The sequence below is a fragment of the Bombina bombina genome, chromosome 4, assembly GCF_027579735.1.
Source record: "Bombina bombina isolate aBomBom1 chromosome 4, aBomBom1.pri, whole genome shotgun sequence".
In the NCBI taxonomy this organism is placed as follows: Eukaryota; Metazoa; Chordata; class Amphibia; order Anura; family Bombinatoridae; genus Bombina; species Bombina bombina.
Window position 1 is genome coordinate 43,889,865 of NC_069502.1, and position 19,069 is coordinate 43,908,933.

Consider the following 19,069-nt stretch of genomic DNA (forward strand, 5'->3'; position numbering starts at 1 on the left):
TGGGCTTTCAAGAATGAGGCTTCTGTTGAACAGATTTGTAAGGCAGCGACTTGGTCTTCACTGCATACGTTTGCCAAATTTTACAAATTTGATACTTTTGCTTCTTCGGAGGCTATTTTTGGGAGAAAGGTTTTGCAAGCAGTGGTGCCTTCCGTTTAGGTTACCTGACTTGTTCCCTCCCTTCATCCGTGTCCTAAAGCTTTGGTATTGGTTCCCACAAGTAAGGATGAAGCCGTGGACCGGATACACCAATGTAGGAGATAACAGAATTTATGTTTACCTGATAAATTTCTTTCTCCTACGGTGTATCCGGTCCACGGCCCGCCCTGGCATTTTGGTCAGGTTTAAATTTATTTTTTGTAAACTACAGTCACCACTGCACCCTATGGTTCTCCTTTTTCTCCTAACCGTCGGTCGAATGACTGGAGGGGTGGAGCCTGAGGGGAGCTATATGGACAACTCTGCTGTGTGCTCTCTTTGCCACTTCCTGTAGGGATTGAGAATATTCCACAATTAAGGATGAAGCCGTGGACCGGATACACCGTAGGAGAAAGAAATTTATCAGGTAAACATAAATTCTGTTTTTTAATTATCCTGTAGCATAACACAGACACTCATGAGTCTGACAAGTCACAGCATTTTTTATTATTTTTAAATAAAATAAATTGGTGATTCACTGTCATTTTAACAAATAGCAGCCTCTTACAATATGCAGGAGGACTGAGTCTCACCTCTAGTCCAATGATCGGCACAGTCACTCTCAGTCTCAGCCTCAGCTCTCTACAGAGGATTAGTAAGTCTGTTAGGGTGTGCGACAGACTCAAGTCTCAGCTCCTCCATGCTCCTGCCACTGCGTGTTGTGAGAAGGCTGGTGGTGCACTGAGTCCAGTGAGCGGCAACGCAACGTAGTCACATGATGGTGATGTTGCGGGGGGTGCTCGTCGCTGCATGTGCCTGCCCTGACCGCGCATGCGATAATGAAAAATTCAGAGGAGGAGGGCTCAGGATGATTGTGCTAGCTAAGCAAAGCTGCAGCCTGCCACTAACATGCTGGGACAGTTGACTAGTATGGGGACAGTCAGTCATGCATTATGCTTGCATGGGGGGCAAGCCATAATCTAGGGGGGGGGGGGGGCAATTGCCCCCTCCTTGCCCCCCTGTAGAGACGCCACTGCCCCTCCTCCTCTGCCACCCACCACTCTCTCTCCCACTGCCCAGCACTTTCAAATGTTTAATGGTTCTGTGCTAGATCGCGGGTGTGCGCGCACCCACCCTTCACCTCCCGCGTGCACACCAGACATATCGGCTGGCCAGAAGGAAGTTCCCCTGCGATGGGCCACCCACCCGCCTTCCTGAAATGGCTCCCACCCACCTACGTTTGGCACCATCGCTGGCCGATGCAGAGAGGGCCACAGAGTTCATCGGTGTGCCAAACAAGGTATTGCAGTGATGCCTCAATATCGAGGCATCACTGCAATACCTTGAAAGCGGCTGGAAGCGATCATGATCGCTTCCAGCCGCTTGAAACACTTAACGACGTACAGGGTACGTCGCTGGTCTTTAAAGACCAGTTTGTGTGTGACATACCCTGTACGACATGCGTCGTTAAAGGACCATTAAATCAAACAGATGCATAATAAAAAGACAATACAGTAACTAATAAAAATGGTTTAACCTTTGTGCTATACCTGAATCATACAAGTTTAAAGGGATATACACCTGTTTCATTGTTGTAATAAAACAAACACTAAGCAATTGGTTATACTTAAAGGGACAGTTTACCCTATAGTTTTCTTCCCAATGATCCATTTTACCTGCTGGAGTATATTAAATTGTTTACAAATAGCTGCTTTACCCTTATTTTGGCATTCAAAATAGATGTTTAGCATGTGCTATCCCCACCTATACTGAAGGGTTCTATATTTCAGTATAGGTTATAGCAGAAGAAATTATACTCCCAGTGGGGTGTAGAGAAGATTAGTAATCTTCATTTTCCAGATATAAGGAAGGAAGTGTGTACAGAAAATAACATAATGAGATATGATTTTTACCGGCAAGCTCAGCCCATTTTAATGAGCTGCGGTTTCATAGAACACAATCCTACACAAATAGACCTAAAGAAACCATTTCTCATCATGTTGTTCTCTGCAGCTGGTATAATAAGTCATTGAAAATGCATTAAAGGAAAAACAATTTTACAGTACACTGTCCCTTTAAAATCACATTCATAATTTTTTTATTTTATTTTTTTATTTTTTTTTTTAAAGGATTTTAACTTTTCCATCTTCATTCCTGTGTCAAGGAGGCGCAATCTTCAATCTTCCTCCAGGGGTCGCGGAGGCGGATCTGTGGCATCGCGGTCATCGAACATGGAAGTTTGAAATCAGCCAATAGAATTTAAGCAGCTATCATCCTATTGGCTGTTTTCAAATTTTCAGCCAATACTAAAGCAATATAAAAGGGGTACCTCACTCTTCAGTGTGCGGCGGACCTTCACATGAAGAGGTGCCTCCACGTTGGATGACCGTGCTGCCTCCACTCTGCTACCCCTGGATGAAAATTGAAGATTGCGCCGCCTCCACTCAGCGACACCGGAGATTGAAGATGGAGCTGCCTGAAAGAAGACCTTTACCGCCGGACTTTATGTTGGGGTTACTGTTAGGTCTGTGTTTTGTTTTGATTAGTTTTTTTAGAGTTGGGTCTTTATTTTTTTTTGGGGGGGGGGAGATTTTTTTATTTATTTTTTAAGGTAGACCTTTTTTATTTTTATGTAATAGTAGTTAATTGGGGGTTAACTTAGGGGTGTTAGGGGGCTTAGTGATTAGATTGATACTTTGTGTTGTGGGGAGTTGGCGAATTAGGGGTTAATGTAATTAGATACTTTATATTGTGGATGGTGGATTAGGGGTTAATAACTTAGTTACTTTGCGATGTGGGGGTTGGCGGATTAGGGGTTAATACATTTTTATTACTTATTGTGGGGGGTGGCGGTTGAGAGGTACGTATTGTGCATGCGTTGGGTGTTAGACTTCTAGTGAGTTAAGGTACTTATATACTCAGCGCAAGGCTTGCTGCGCCTGCCTGTGTGGTGAGCTGAATATGGAGTAAAATTTCTCAATTCTTGGCACGTAAGTCCTTGTGCTGAATGTATGATACTGACTGTCGACCCCGGTTTCATGTTTAGTTTATGCGAGTAAAAACTGCAGGTGACGGGTGAAATATGTGATCGCTAGATCCGTCTAAAAAAACGCCGGCTTTTGCGCGCGACACTGCATATGTAATCTTGCCCATTCTGTTTATATGTTAACTTTGATATAACTTTGTTTTTACTAAAGGTGCATTGTTTCATATCCCGTTTAATATTTATTAATTGGCCCTTTCATTATGCACAGTACAGCAAATTTTGCAATATAGGCTTTCATTATTTTACCTGTAATTTAAAGAGACAGTCTACTCCAGAATTGTTATTGTTTAAAAAGATAGAGAATCCCTTTATCACTCATTCCCCACTTTTGCATAACCAACACAGTTATATTAATACACTTTTTACCTCTGTTTACATTGTAGCTAAGCCTCTGCAGACTGCCTCCTTATCTCAATTCTTTTGGCAGACTTGCATTTTAACCAATTAGTGCTGACTCCTAGGTAACTCCACAGGAGTGAGCACAATGTCATCTAGATGGCACACATGAACTAGCGCTGTCTAGCAATAAAAAACTGTGAAAATGCCCTGGGATAAGAGGCGGCCTTCATTTGCTTATTCTGAGCAATAATTTTGTTAATGAATAAATCCAGCAAAGTCTGACCAGTGTCACAATTTATTAAAGAAAATAAGTTCATTGAAACAAAAGCTTTATAATGTGTGCATGTTTTTCTAGGTGCAGTTGTTAAAGAGATACTAATCCAATTTTTTTTCTTTCATGATTCAGAAAGAGCAAGCAATTTTAAACAACTTTGTAATTTACTCCTATATTTAATTTTTCTTATCTTTATTTAAAAAGCAGAAATGTAAGGATAGGAGCCAGCCTCTTTTTGGTTCAGCACCTGGGTAGCGTTTGCTAATAGGTGGCTACATTTGCCCACCAATCAACAAGCGCTATCCAGGTGCTGAACCAAAAATGGTCCGGCTCTTAAGCTAAAGATAGCAAGAGAATGAAAAAAAATTATAATAGGAATAAATTAAAAAGTTGCTTAAAATGACTGCTCTATCTAAAAAAATTGGGTTTAGTATCCCTTAAGATTGAGTAAATGTGCTGCTCATAACATCACCTGATTTATGTACATAACCATGACACTGTAAGGAGCCCTTAACACGATATCTATTTGTGCTTACCTTCATAACATCATCTGATTTATGTACATAACTGACTGTAAGGAGCCCTTAACACGATATCTATTTGTGCTTACCTTCATAACATCATCTGATTTATGTACATAACCATGACACTGTAAGGAGCCCATAAGATATCTATTTGTGCTTACCTTCATAACATCATCTGATTTATGTACATAACTGACTGTAAGGAGCCCTTAACAAGATATCTATTTGTGCTTACCTTCATAACATCATCTGATTTATGTACATAACTAACTGTAAGGAGCCCTTAACACGATATCTATTTGTGCTTACCTTCATAACATCATCTGATTTATGTACATAACCATGACTGTAAGGAGCCCTTAACAAGATATCTATTTGTGCTTACCTTCATAACATCATCTGATTTATGTACATAACCATGACACTGTAAGGAGCCCATAAGATATCTATCCGTGCTTACCTTCATAACATCATCTGATTTATGTACATAACCATGACTGTAAGGAGCCCATAAGATATCTATTTGTGCTTACCTTCATAACATCATCTGATTTATGTACATAACCATGACACTGTAAGGAGCCCATAAGATATCTATCCGTGCTTACCTTCATAACATCATCTGATTTATGTACATAACTGACTGTAAGGAGCCCATAAGATATCTATTTGTGCTTACCTTCATAACATCATCTGATTTCTGTACATAACCATGACTGTAAGGAGCCCTTAACAAGATATCTATTTGTGCTTACCTTCATAACATCATCTGATTTATGTACATAACCATGACTGTAAGGAGCCCATAAGATATCTATTTGTGCTTACCTTCATAACATCACCTTATTTATGTACATAACCATGACTGTAAGGAGCCCTTAACAAGATATCTATTTGTGCTTACCTTCATAACATCATCTGATTTATGTACATAACCATGACACTGTAAGGAGCCCTTAACAAGATATCTATTTGTGCTTACCTTCATAACATCATCTGATTTATGTACATAACTGACTGTAAGGAGCCCATAAGATATCTATTTGTGCTGATTCATCTGATTTATGTACATAACCATGACTGTAAGGAGCCCTTAACAAGATATCTATTTGTGCTTACCTTCATAACATCATCTGATTTATGTACATAACCATGACTGTAAGGAGCCCTTAACAAGATATCTATTTGTGCTTACCTTCATAACATCACCTGATTTATGTACATAACCATGACTGTAAGGAGCCCTTAACAAGATATCTATTTGTGCTTACCTTCATAACATCACCTGATTTATGTACATAACTGACTGTAAGGAGCCCTTAACAAGATATCTATTTGTGCTTACCTTCATAACATCATCTGATTTATGTACATAACCATGACACTGTAAGGAGCCCATAAGATATCTATTTGTGCTTACCTTCATAACATCATCTGATTTATGTACATAACCATGACTGTAAGGAGCCCTTAACAAGATATCTATTTGTGCTTACCTTCATAACATCACCTGATTTATGTACATAACCATGACTGTAAGGAGCCCTTAACAAGATATCTATTTGTGCTTACCTTCATAACATCATCTGACTTATGTACATAACTGACTGTAAGGAGCCCATAAGATATCTATTTGTGCTTACCTTCATAACATCATCTGATTTATGTACATAACCATGACACTGTAAGGAGCCCATAAGATATCTATTTGTGCTTACCTTCATAACATCATCTGATTTATGTACATAACCATGACTGTAAGGAGCCCTTAACAAGATATCTATTTGTGCTTACCTTCATAACATCACCTGATTTATGTACATAACCATGACTGTAAGGAGCCCTTAACAAGATATCTATTTGTGCTTACCTTCATAACATCATCTGATTTATGTACATAACCATGACACTGTAAGGAGCCCATAAGATATCTATCCGTGCTTACCTTCATAACATCATCTGATTTATGTACATAACCATGACTGTAAGGAGCCCTTAACAAGATATCTATTTGTGCTTACCTTCATAACATCATCTGATTTATGTACATAACCATGACTGTAAGGAGCCCTTAACAAGATATCTATTTGTGCTTACCTTCATAACATCATCTGACTTATGTACATAACTGACTGTAAGGAGCCCATAAGATATCTATTAGTGCTTACCTTCATAACATCTGATTTATGTACATAACTGACTGTAAGGAGCCCATAAGATATCTATTTGTGCTTACCTTCATAACATCATCTGATTTATGTACATAACCATGACACTGTAAGGAGCCCATAAGATATCTATCTGTGCTCACCTTCATAACATCATCTGATTTATGTACATAACTGACTGTAAGGAGCCCTTAACACGATATCTATTTGTGCTTACCTTCATAACATCACCTGATTTATGTACATAACCATGACTGTAAGAAGCCCATAAGATATCTATTTGTGCTTACCTTCATAACATCATCTGATTTATGTACATAACCATGACTGTAAGGAGCCCATAAGATATCTATTTGTGCTTACCTTCATAATATCATCTGATTTATGTACATAACCATGACACTGTAAGGAGCCCTTAACAAGATATCTATTTGTGCTCACCTTCATAACATCATCTGATTTATGTACATAACTGACTGTAAGGAGCCCATAAGATATCTATTTGTGCTTACCTTCATAACATCATCTGATTTATGTACATAACCATGACTGTAAGGAGCCCATAAGATATCTATTTGTGCTTACCTTCATAACATCATCTGATTTATGTACATAAGCATGACTGTAAGGAGCCCTTAACAAGATATCTATTTGTGCTTACCTTCATAACATCACCTGATTTATGTACATAACCATGACTGTAAGGAGCCCTTAACAAGATATCTATTTGTGCTTACCTTCATAACATCATCTGATTTATGTACATAACCATGACACTGTAAGGAGCCCATAAGATATCTATCCGTGCTTACCTTCATAACATCATCTGATTTATGTACATAACCATGACTGTAAGGAGCCCTTAACAAGATATCTATTTGTGCTTACCTTCATAACATCATCTGATTTATGTACATAACCATGACTGTAAGGAGCCCTTAACAAGATATCTATTTGTGCTTACCTTCATAACATCATCTGACTTATGTACATAACTGACTGTAAGGAGCCCATAAGATATCTATTAGTGCTTAAATAAAAAGAGAGAAGCGCTCAACCTGGGAACGAACAATAGCATAATAGCTTGTTCTATGGCTAGTTACCACCCTAGAAGCAGCCTCTTTTTGCTCAATATGTGCCTTTCACAGAGAAGAACTTTCCTGTAGCATATCAGTCTGATCCTGACTTCACAGTACAGTCCAGCCCCGAAATACCAGGCAATCCCTCTCTGAACAAGAGAAACAGCAAAACCCCAGACGTACGTTTCGGCCTATAGTGGGCCTCGTCAGTGAGGTGCAGCCATATCCCTCTAGGCACACTGAGCAACGGGTCCACGTCTGGATTCCCGCATCACACTTGGGGAGACTTCCCCAAGTGTCATAATTTGCATAAATAAAAAGAGAGAAGCGCTCAACCTGGGAACGAACAATAGCATAATAGCTTGTTCTATGGCTAGTTACCACCCTAGAAGCAGCCTCTTTTTGCTCAATATGTGCCTTTCACAGAGAAGAACTTTCCTGTAGCATATCAGTCTGATCCTGACTTCACAGTACAGTCCAGCCCCGAAATACCAGGCAATCCCTCTCTGAACAAGAGAAACAGCAAAACCCCAGACGTACGTTTCGGCCTATAGTGGGCCTCGTCAGTGAGGTGCAGCCATATCCCTCTAGGCACACTGAGCAACGGGTCCACGTCTGGATTCCCGCATCACACTTAGGGAGACTTCCCCAAGTGTCATAATTTGCATAAATAAAAAGAGAGAAGCGCTTTTTATATTTATGCAAATTGCTCTTGGGTCTCCCTAAGAGTAAAAGGGGAAACCAGACGTGGACTCCTTGCACACATGCTCTTAGAGGGATGCGACTGCACCTCACTGACGAGGCCCACAAAAGGCCGAAACGATCGTCTGGGGTTGTTGTTTTCTCTTGTTCAGAGAAGAATTGCCTGGTATTTCGGCGCTGGACTGTCATTGGGCAGGGTCAGACTGATATGCTACAGGATATTTTTTCTCTGTGAAGGGGCATAGCGTGCTAAAAGAGTATGCACCCTGAGTGGCACCCAAAAATTAACAGGCACGGAAGTTTTTCTAGCTTTTGTTCTGTCTCAGCTGAGTGCATCTCTCTCTCTTTTTATATTTATGCAAATTGCTCTTGGGTCTCCCTAAGAGTAAAAGGGGAAACCAGACGTGGACTCCTTGCACACATGCTCTTAGAGGGATGCGACTGCACCTCACTGACGAGGCCCACAAAAGGCCGAAACGATCGTCTGGGGTTGTTGTTTTCTCTTGTTCAGAGAAGAATTGCCTGGTATTTCGGCGCTGGACTGTCATTGGGCAGGGTCAGACTGATATGCTACAGGATATTTTTTCTCTGTGAAGGGGCATAGCGTGCTAAAAGAGTATGCACCCTGAGTGGCACCCAAAAATGAACAGGCACGGAAGTTTTTCTAGCTTTTGTTCTGTCTCAGCTGAGTGCATCTCTCTCTCTTTTTATATTTATGCAAATTGCTCTTGGGTCTCCCTAAGAGTAAAAGGGGAAACCAGACGTGGACTCCTTGCACACATGCTCTTAGAGGGATGCGACTGCACCTCACTGACGAGGCCCACAAAAGGCCGAAACGATCGTCTGGGGTTGTTGTTTTCTCTTGTTCAGAGAAGAATTGCCTGGTATTTCGGCGCTGGACTGTCATTGGGCAGGGTCAGACTGATATGCTACAGGATATTTTTTCTCTGTGAAGGGGCATAGCGAGCTAAAAGAGTATGCACCCTGAGTGGCACCCAAAAATGAACAGGCACGGAAGTTTTTCTAGCTTTTGTTCTGTCTCAGCTGAGTGCATCTCTCTCTCTTTTTATATTTATGCAAATTGCTCTTGGGTCTCCCTAAGAGTAAAAGGGGAAACCAGACGTGGACTCCTTGCACACATGCTCTTAGAGGGATGCGACTGCACCTCACTGACGAGGCCCACAAAAGGCCGAAACGATCGTCTGGGGTTGTTGTTTTCTCTTGTTCAGAGAAGAATTGCCTGGTATTTCGGCGCTGGACTGTCATTGGGCAGGGTCAGACTGATATGCTACAGGATATTTTTTCTCTGTGAAGGGGCATAGCATGCTAAAAGAGTATGCACCCTGAGTGGCACCCAAAAATGAACAGGCACGGAAGTTTTTCTAGCTTTTGTTCTGTCTCAGCTGAGTGCATCTCTCTCTCTTTTTATATTTATGCAAATTGCTCTTGGGTCTCCCTAAGAGTAAAAGGGGAAACCAGACGTGGACTCCTTGCACACATGCTCTTAGAGGGATGCGACTGCACCTCACTGACGAGGCCCACAAAAGGCCGAAACGATCGTCTGGGGTTGTTGTTTTCTCTTGTTCAGAGAAGAATTGCCTGGTATTTCGGCGCTGGACTGTCATTGGGCAGGGTCAGACTGATATGCTACAGGATATTTTTTCTCTGTGAAGGGGCATAGCGTGCTAAAAGAGTATGCACCCTGAGTGGCACCCAAAAATGAACAGGCACGGAAGTTTTTCTAGCTTTTGTTCTGTCTCAGCTGAGTGCATCTCTCTCTCTTTTTATATTTATGCAAATTGCTCTTGGGTCTCCCTAAGAGTAAAAGGGGAAACCAGACGTGGACTCCTTGCACACATGCTCTTAGAGGGATGCGACTGCACCTCACTGACGAGGCCCACAAAAGGCCGAAACGATCGTCTGGGGTTGTTGTTTTCTCTTGTTCAGAGAAGAATTGCCTGGTATTTCGGCGCTGGACTGTCATTGGGCAGGGTCAGACTGATATGCTACAGGATATTTTTTCTCTGTGAAGGGGCATAGCGTGCTAAAAGAGTATGCACCCTGAGTGGCACCCAAAAATGAACAGGCACGGAAGTTTTTCTAGCTTTTGTTCTGTCTCAGCTGAGTGCATCTCTCTCTCTTTTTATATTTATGCAAATTGCTCTTGGGTCTCCCTAAGAGTAAAAGGGGAAACCAGACGTGGACTCCTTGCACACATGCTCTTAGAGGGATGCGACTGCACCTCACTGACGAGGCCCACAAAAGGCCGAAACGATCGTCTGGGGTTGTTGTTTTCTCTTGTTCAGAGAAGAATTGCCTGGTATTTCGGCGCTGGACTGTCATTGGGCAGGGTCAGACTGATATGCTACAGGATATTTTTTCTCTGTGAAGGGGCATAGCGTGCTAAAAGAGTATGCACCCTGAGTGGCACCCAAAAATGAACAGGCACGGAAGTTTTTCTAGCTTTTGTTCTGTCTCAGCTGAGTGCATCTCTCTCTCTTTTTATATCTATTAGTGCTTACCTTCATAACATCTGATTTATGTACATAACTGACTGTAAGGAGCCCATAAGATATCTATTTGTGCTTACCTTCATAACATCATCTGATTTATGTACATAACCATGACACTGTAAGGAGCCCATAAGATATCTATCTGTGCTCACCTTCATAACATCATCTGATTTATGTACATAACTGACTGTAAGGAGCCCTTAACACGATATCTATTTGTGCTTACCTTCATAACATCACCTGATTTATGTACATAACCATGACTGTAAGAAGCCCATAAGATATCTATTTGTGCTTACCTTCATAATATCATCTGATTTATGTACATAACCATGACACTGTAAGGAGCCCTTAACAAGATATCTATTTGTGCTCACCTTCATAACATCATCTGATTTATGTACATAACTGACTGTAAGGAGCCCATAAGATATCTATTTGTGCTTACCTTCATAACATCTGATTTATGTACATAACTGACTGTAAGGAGCCCATAAGATATCTATCCGTGCTTACCTTCATAACATCATCTGATTTATGTACATAACTGACTGTAAGGAGCCCTTAACAAGATATCTATTTGTGCTTACCTTCATAACATCATCTGATTTATGTACATAACTGACTGTAAGGAGCCCATAAGATATCTATTTGTGCTTACCTTCATAACATCATCTGATTTATGTACATAACTGGCTGTAAGGAGCCCTTAACAAGATATCTATTTGTGCTTACCTTCATAACATCATCTGATTTATGTACATAACTGACTGTAAGGAGCCCATAAGATATCTATTTGTGCTTACCTTCATAACATCATCTGATCTATGTACATAACCATGACTGTAAGGAGCCCTTAACACGATATCTATTTGTGCTTACCTTCATAACATCATCTGATTTATGTACATAACTATGACTGTAAGGAGCCCTTAACACGATATCTATTTGTGCTTACCTTCATAACATCACCTGATTTATGTACATAACTGACTGTAAGGAGCCCATAAGATATCTATTTGTGCTTACCTTCATAACATCATATGATTTATTTACATAACCATGACACTGTAAGGAGCCCTTAACACGATATCTATTTGTGCTTACCTTCATAACATCATCTGATTTATGTACATAACTGACTGTAAGGAGCCCATAAGATATCTATTTGTGCTTACCTTCATAACATCATCTGATTTATGTACATAACCATGACACTGTAAGGAGCCCTTAACTGATATCTATTTGTGCTTACCTTCATAACCTCATCTGATTTATGTACATAACCATGACACTTTAAGGAGCCCATAAGATATCTATTTGTGCTTACCTTCATAACATCATCTGATTTATGTACATAACTGACTGTAAGGAGCCCATACGATATCTATTTGTGCTTACCTTCATAACATCATCTGATTTATGTACATAACCATGACACTGTAAGGAGCCCATAAGATATCTATTTGTGCTTACCTTCATAACCTCATCTGATTTATGTACATAACCATGACACTGTAAGGAGCCCATAAGATATCTATTTGTGCTTACCTTCATAACCTCATCTGATTTATGTACATAACCATGACACTGTAAGGAGCCCATAAGATATCTATTTGTGCTTACCTTCATAACCTCATCTGATTTATGTACATAACCATGACACTTTAAGGAGCCCATAAGATATCTATTTGTGCTTACCTTCATAACATCATCTGATTTATGTACATAACTGACTGTAAGGAGCCCATAAGATATCTATTTGTGCTCACCTTCATAACATCTGATTTATGTACATAACCTCATCTGATTTATGTACATAACTGACTGTAAGGAGCCCTTAACAAGATATCTATTTGTGCTTACCTTCATAACATCATCTGATTTATGTACATAACTGACTGTAAGGAGCCCTTAACAAGATATCTATTTTTGCTTACCTTCATAAGATCACCTGATTTATGTACATAACTGACTGTAAGGAGCCCATAAGATATCTATTTGTGCTTACCTTCATAACATCATCTGATTTATGTACATAACTGACTGTAAGGAGCCCATAAGATATCTATTTGTGCTTACCTTCATAACATCATATGATTTATGTACATAACTGACTGTAAGGAGCCCATAAGATATCTATTTGTGATTACCTTCATAACATCATCTGATTTATGTACATAACTGACTGTAAGGAGCCCATAAGATATCTATTCTGTGTTTACCTTCATCAGCCTTATACTGTTTCTTATTACTAAACTCTCTTACAGATATCTCTAACAAACTAGATGTCTGCACCAACACTGCCAATCAAGCGCAGCTGATGAACGGTAATTGCATTTTGCTGTTTATAAAAGCATTTCTGAGCATTAAGGTCTAGAATAGGAATATTCAGGCCTGGTTATCTGAGAACGTCCCATAAAAGTGTAGGAGCCTGATTATGTCACCTGTGCTGGAGAGAGACTTGGCCGGAGTGCAGCCCTGAAGAAACGGATTTGGATATCAGTTCTAGAGCAGAAGAGATTTGACATATCTGTAGTCTTAAAGGGGCAGTAAGCACTTTAAAATTGTAAAATAAAATGTTTAAAGGACCATTAAATACTGTAAAATGGCAATATCAAACAGATGCATAATAAAAAGACAATACAGTAACTAATTAAAATGTTTTAACCTTTGTGCTATACCTGAATCATACAAGTTTAAAGGGATATACACCTGTTTCATTGTTGTAATAAAACAAACACTAAGCCATTGGTTATACTTAAAGGGACAGTTTACCCTATAGTTTTCTTCCCAATGATCCATTTTACCTGCTGGAGTATATTAAATTGTTCATAAATAGCTGCTTTACCCTTATTTTGGCATTTAAAATAGATGTTTAGCATGTGCTATCCCCACCTATACCGAAGGGTTTTATATTTCAATATGGGTTATAGCAGAAGAAATTATACTCCCAGTGGGGTGTAGAGAAGATTAGTAATCTTCATTTTCCAGATATAAGGAAGGAAGTGTGTACAGAAAATAACATAATGAGATATGATTTTTACCGGCAAGCTCAGCCCATTTTAATGAGCTGTGGTTTCATAGAACACAATCCTACACAAATAGACCTAAATAAACCATTTCTCATCATGTTATTCTCTGCATCTGGTATAATAAGTCATTGAAAATGCATTAAGGGAAAAACAATTTTACAGTACACTGTCCCTTTAAAATCACATTCATAATTTTTTTTTTTTAAAAAAGGATTTTAACTTTTCCATCTTCATTCCTGTGTCGCGGAGGCGCCATCTTCAATCTTCCTCCAGGGGTCGCGGAGGCGGATCTGTGGCATCGCGGTCATCGAACATGGAAGTTTGAAATTAGCCAATAGAATTTAAGCAGCTATCATCCTATTGGCTGTTTTCAATTTTTCAGCCAATACTAAAGCAATATAAAAGGGGTACCTCACTCTTCAGTGTGCGGCGGACCTTCACATGAGGAGGTGCCTCCACGTTGGATGACCGTGCTGCCTCCACTCTGCTACCCCTGGATGAAAATTGAAGATTGCGCCGCCTCCACTCAGCGACACCGGAGATTGAAGATGGAGCTGCCTGAAAGAAGACCTTTACCGCTGGACTTCATGTTGGGGTTACTGTTAGGTCTGTGTTTTGTTTTGATTAGTTTTTTTAGAGTTGGGTCTTTATTTTTTGGGGGGGGGGGATTTTTTTCTGTAATCTTCTAGGCCTAGATTTAGAGTTGGGCGGTAGCCGTCAAAACCAGCGTTAGAGGCTCCTAACGCTGGTTTTTACCGCCCTCTGGTATTTGGAGCCAGTCATTAAAGGGTCTAACGCTCACTTTCCAGCCGCGACTTTTCCATACCGCAGATCCCCTTACGTCAATTGCGTATCCTATCTTTTCAATGGGATCTTTCTAACTCCGGTATTTAGAGTCGTGTCTGAAGTGAGCGTTAGAAATCTAACGACAAAACTCCAGCCGCAGAAAAAAGTCAGTAGTTAAGAGCTTTCTGGGCTAACGCCGGTTTATAAAGCTCTTAACTACTGTGCTCTAAAGTACACTAACACCCATAAACTACCTATGTACCCCTAAACCGAGGTCCCCCCACATCGCCGCCACTCGATTCAATTTTTTTAACCCCTAATCTGCCGACCGCCACCTACGTTATACTTATGTACCCCTAATCTGCTGCCCCTAACACCGCCGACCCCTATATTATATTTATTAACCCCTAATCTGCCCCCCTCAATGTCGCCTCCACCTGCCTACACTTATTAACCCCTAATCTGCCGAGCGGATCTCACCTCTACTATAATAAAGTTATTAACCCCTAATCCGCCTCACTCCCGCCTCAATAACCCTATAATAAATAGTATTAACCCCTAATCTGCCCTCCCTAACATCGCCGACACCTAACTTCAATTATTAACCCCTAATCTGCCGACCGAATCTCGCCGCTACTGTAATAAATGGATTAACCCCTAAAGCTAAGTGTAACCCTAACACTAACACCCCCCTAAGTTAAATATAATTTAAATCTAACGAAATAAATTAACTCTTATTAAATAAATGATTCCTATTTAAAGCTAAATACTTACCTGTAAAATAAATCCTAATATAGCTACAATATAAATTATAATTATATTATAGCTATTTTAGGATTTATATTTATTTTACAGGTAACTTTGTATTTATTTTAACCAGGTACAATAGCTATTAAATAGTTAAGAACTATTTAATAGCTAAAATAGTTAAAATAATTACAAAATTAACTGTAAAATAAATCCTAACCTAAGTTACAATTAAACCTAACACTACACTATCAATAAATTAATTAAATAAACTAGCTACAATTATCTACAATTAAACCTAACACTACACTATCAATAAATTAATTAAATACAATTCCTACAAAAAAATACATTTAAATAAACTAACTAAAGTACAAAAAATAAAAAAGATCTAAGTTACAAAAAATAAAAAAAATATTTACAAACATTAGAAAAAAATTACAACAATTTTAAACTAATTACACCTACTCTAAGCCCCCTAATAAAATAACAAAGACCCCCAAAATAAAAAAATGCAATGTTGGGGGGGGGTATTGTATGTTTTTTTTTACAGGCAAAAGAGCTGAATTCTTTGGGGCATGCCCCACAAAAGGTCTTTTTAAGGGCTGGTAAGGTAAAAGAGCTTTGAACTTTTGTAATTTAGAATAGGGTAGGGCATTTTTTTATTTTGGGGGTCTTTGTTATTTTATTAGGGGGCTTAGAGTAGGTGTAATTAGTTTAAAATTGTTGTAATTTTTTTCTAATGTTTGTAAATATTTTTTTATTTTTTGTAACTTAGTTCTTTTTTATTTTTTGGACTTTAGTTAGTTTATTTAATTGTATTTATTTGTAGGAATTGTATTTAATTAATTTATTGATAGTGTAGGTTTAATTGTAGATAATTGTAGGTATTTTATTTAATTTATTTATTGATAGTGTAGTGTTAGGTTTAATTGTAACTTAGGTTAGGATTTATTTTACAGGTAATTTTGTAATTATTTTAACTATTTTAGCTATTAAATAGTTCTTAACTATTTAAAAGCTATTGTACCTGGTTAAAATAAATACAAAGTTACCTGTAAAATAAATATAAATCCTAAATAGCTATAATATAATTATAATTTATATTGTAGCTATATTAGGGTTTATTTTACAGGTAAGTATTTAGCTTTAAATAGGAATAATTTATTTAATAAGAGTTAATTTATTTCATTAGATTTAAATTATATTTAATTTAGGGGGGTGTTAGGGTTAAAGTTAGACTTAGCTTTAGGGGTTAATAAATTTATTAGAGTAGCGGTGAGCTCCGGTCGGCAGATTAGGGGTTAATACTTGAAGTTAGGTGTCGGCGATGTTAGGGAGGGCAGATTAGGGGTTAATACTATTTATTATAGGGTTATTGAGGCGGGAGTGAGGCGGATTAGGGGTTAATACATTTATTATAGTAGCGCTCAGGTCCGGTCGGTAGATTAGGGGTTAATAAGTGTAGTTAGGTGGAGGCGACGTTGGGGGCGGCAGATTAGGGGTTAATAAATATAATATAGGGGTCGGCGATGTTAGGGCAGCAGATTAGGGGTACATAGGGATAATGTAGGTGGCGGGGGTGTACGGAGCGGCAGATTAGGGGTTAAAAATAATATGCAGGGGTCAGCGATAGCGGGGGCGGCAGATTAGGGGTTAATAAGTGTAAGGTTAGGGGTGTTTAGACTCGGGGTACATGTTAGAGTGTTAGGTGCAGACGTAGGAAGTGTTTCCCCATAGAAAACACTGGGGCTGCGTTAGGAGCTGAACGCGGCTTTTTTGCAGGTGTTAGGTTTTTTTTCAGCTCAAACAGCCCCATTGTTTTCTATAGGGGAATCGTGCACGAGCACGTTTTTTAAGCTGGCCGCGTCCGTAATCACCGCTGGTATCGAGAGTTGAAGTTGCGGTAAATATGCTCTACGCTCCTTTTTTGGAGCCTAACGCAGCCATTCTGTGAACTCTAAATACCAGCGGTATTTAAAAGGTGCGGGGGGAAAAAAGCACGCGTAGCTAACGCACCCCTTTGGCCGCAGAACTCTAAATCTAGGCGCTAGTTTTTTATTTATTTTTTAAGGTAGACCTTTTTTTATTTTTATGTAATAGTTAATTGGGGGTTAACTTAGGGGGTGTTAGGGGGCCTAGTTCGCGGATTATGGGTAAATGTAATTAGATACTTTGCGTTGTGGATGGTGGATTAGGGGTTAACAACTTGGTTACTTTGCGATGTGAGGGTTGGCGGATTAGGGGTTAATACATTTTTTTTTATTACTTATTGTGGGGGGGTGGCGGTTGAGAGGTACGTATTGTGCATGCGTTGGGTGTTAGACTTCTAGGGAGTTACGGTACTTATATACTCAGCGCAAGGCTTGCTGCGCCTGCCTGTTTGGCGAGCTGAATATGGAGTAAAATTTCTCCATTCTCGGCACGTAAGTCCTTGTGCTGAATGTATGATACCGACTGGCGACACCGGTTTCATGTTTAGTTTATGGGAGTAAAAACTGCGGGTGACGGGTGAAATATGTGATCGCTAGATCCGTCTAAAAATAGCAGACGCCGGCTTTTGCGGGCGACACCGCATATGTAATCTTGCCCATTCTGTTTATATGTTAACTTTGATATAACTTTGTTTTTACTAAAGGTGCATTGTTTCATATCCCGTTTAATATTTATTAATTGGCCCTTTCATTATGCACAGTAAAGCAAATTTTGCAATATAGGCTTTCATTATTTTACCTGTTATTTAAAGAGACAGTCTACTCCAGAATTGTTATTGTTTAAAATGATAGAGAATCCCTTTATCACTCATTCCCCACTTTTGCATAACCAACATGGTTATATTAATATACTTTTTACCTCTGTTTACATTGTAGCTAAGCCTCTGCAGACTGCCTCCTTATCTCAATTATTTTGGCAGACTTGCATTTTAGCCAATTAGTGCTGACTCCTAGGTAACTCCACAGGAGTGAGCACAATTTCATGTAGATGGCATACATGAATTAGCGCTGTCTAGCAATAAAAAACTTTGAAAATGCCCTGGGATAAGAGGCGGCCCCTGGGATAAGAGGCGGCCTTCAAGGGCTTAGAAATTAGCATATGAGCCTACCTAGGTTTAGCTTTCAACAAATAATTCCAAGAGAGCGATGCAACTGTTAAAAAAAAAAATAAAAACAGTCATTTACAGGTTTAGTATTTGAGTATAGTTAACTGGCCAACTTGCTGAAGTGTCTGGTTAAATACTGGACACAACCATAGCTGCCATCAGGGCCAGTTCTTTAGAGGGGTTAACTGGTGCCACCAATCAGCAAACGCTACCCAGGGTCCGGAACCAAACAGTCTCCTATGCTTACAATCCTGCCTTTTCAAATAAAGATACAAATAGAACAAAGAAAATTTGATACTAGGAGTAATTTAGAAAGTTGCTTAAAATTGCAAAACTATACATTTTTTATAAAAACAACCCAGATGGGCTTTATAAATGGATCATCTACAAAACATTTATGCAAAGAAAAATCTGGTGTACAACGTCCCTTTTAATTACTAATCCTAAAAATGCTTTTTACTGCAGATGAAGTATATTGGATTTTGTATAACGGGACTTGCTACTATTTCTCTGAAGAAAAGGAAGATTGGGAATCCAGCGAGAAACAGTGCGCCATGATGGGGGCGCAGCTCGCCGTGCTTTCTGAGAACCACATACATGTGAGTTTGTGTGAAACAG

The 19,069-nt window shown here is 39.3% G+C and overlaps 1 protein-coding gene across 1 annotated transcript in view; it reads left to right on the forward strand.

The window, feature by feature from the left end:
• The window catches only part of LOC128655231 (CD209 antigen-like protein E), a 106,318-nt gene that overhangs the window by 39,908 nt on the left and 47,341 nt on the right, over positions 1-19,069 (forward strand). The window contains exons 3-4 of the mRNA XM_053708898.1: positions 13,054-13,113; positions 18,917-19,050. Of these exons, the coding sequence (XP_053564873.1) occupies positions 13,054-13,113; positions 18,917-19,050 (194 nt within the window). The remainder of the gene's footprint in view (positions 1-13,053; positions 13,114-18,916; positions 19,051-19,069) is intronic.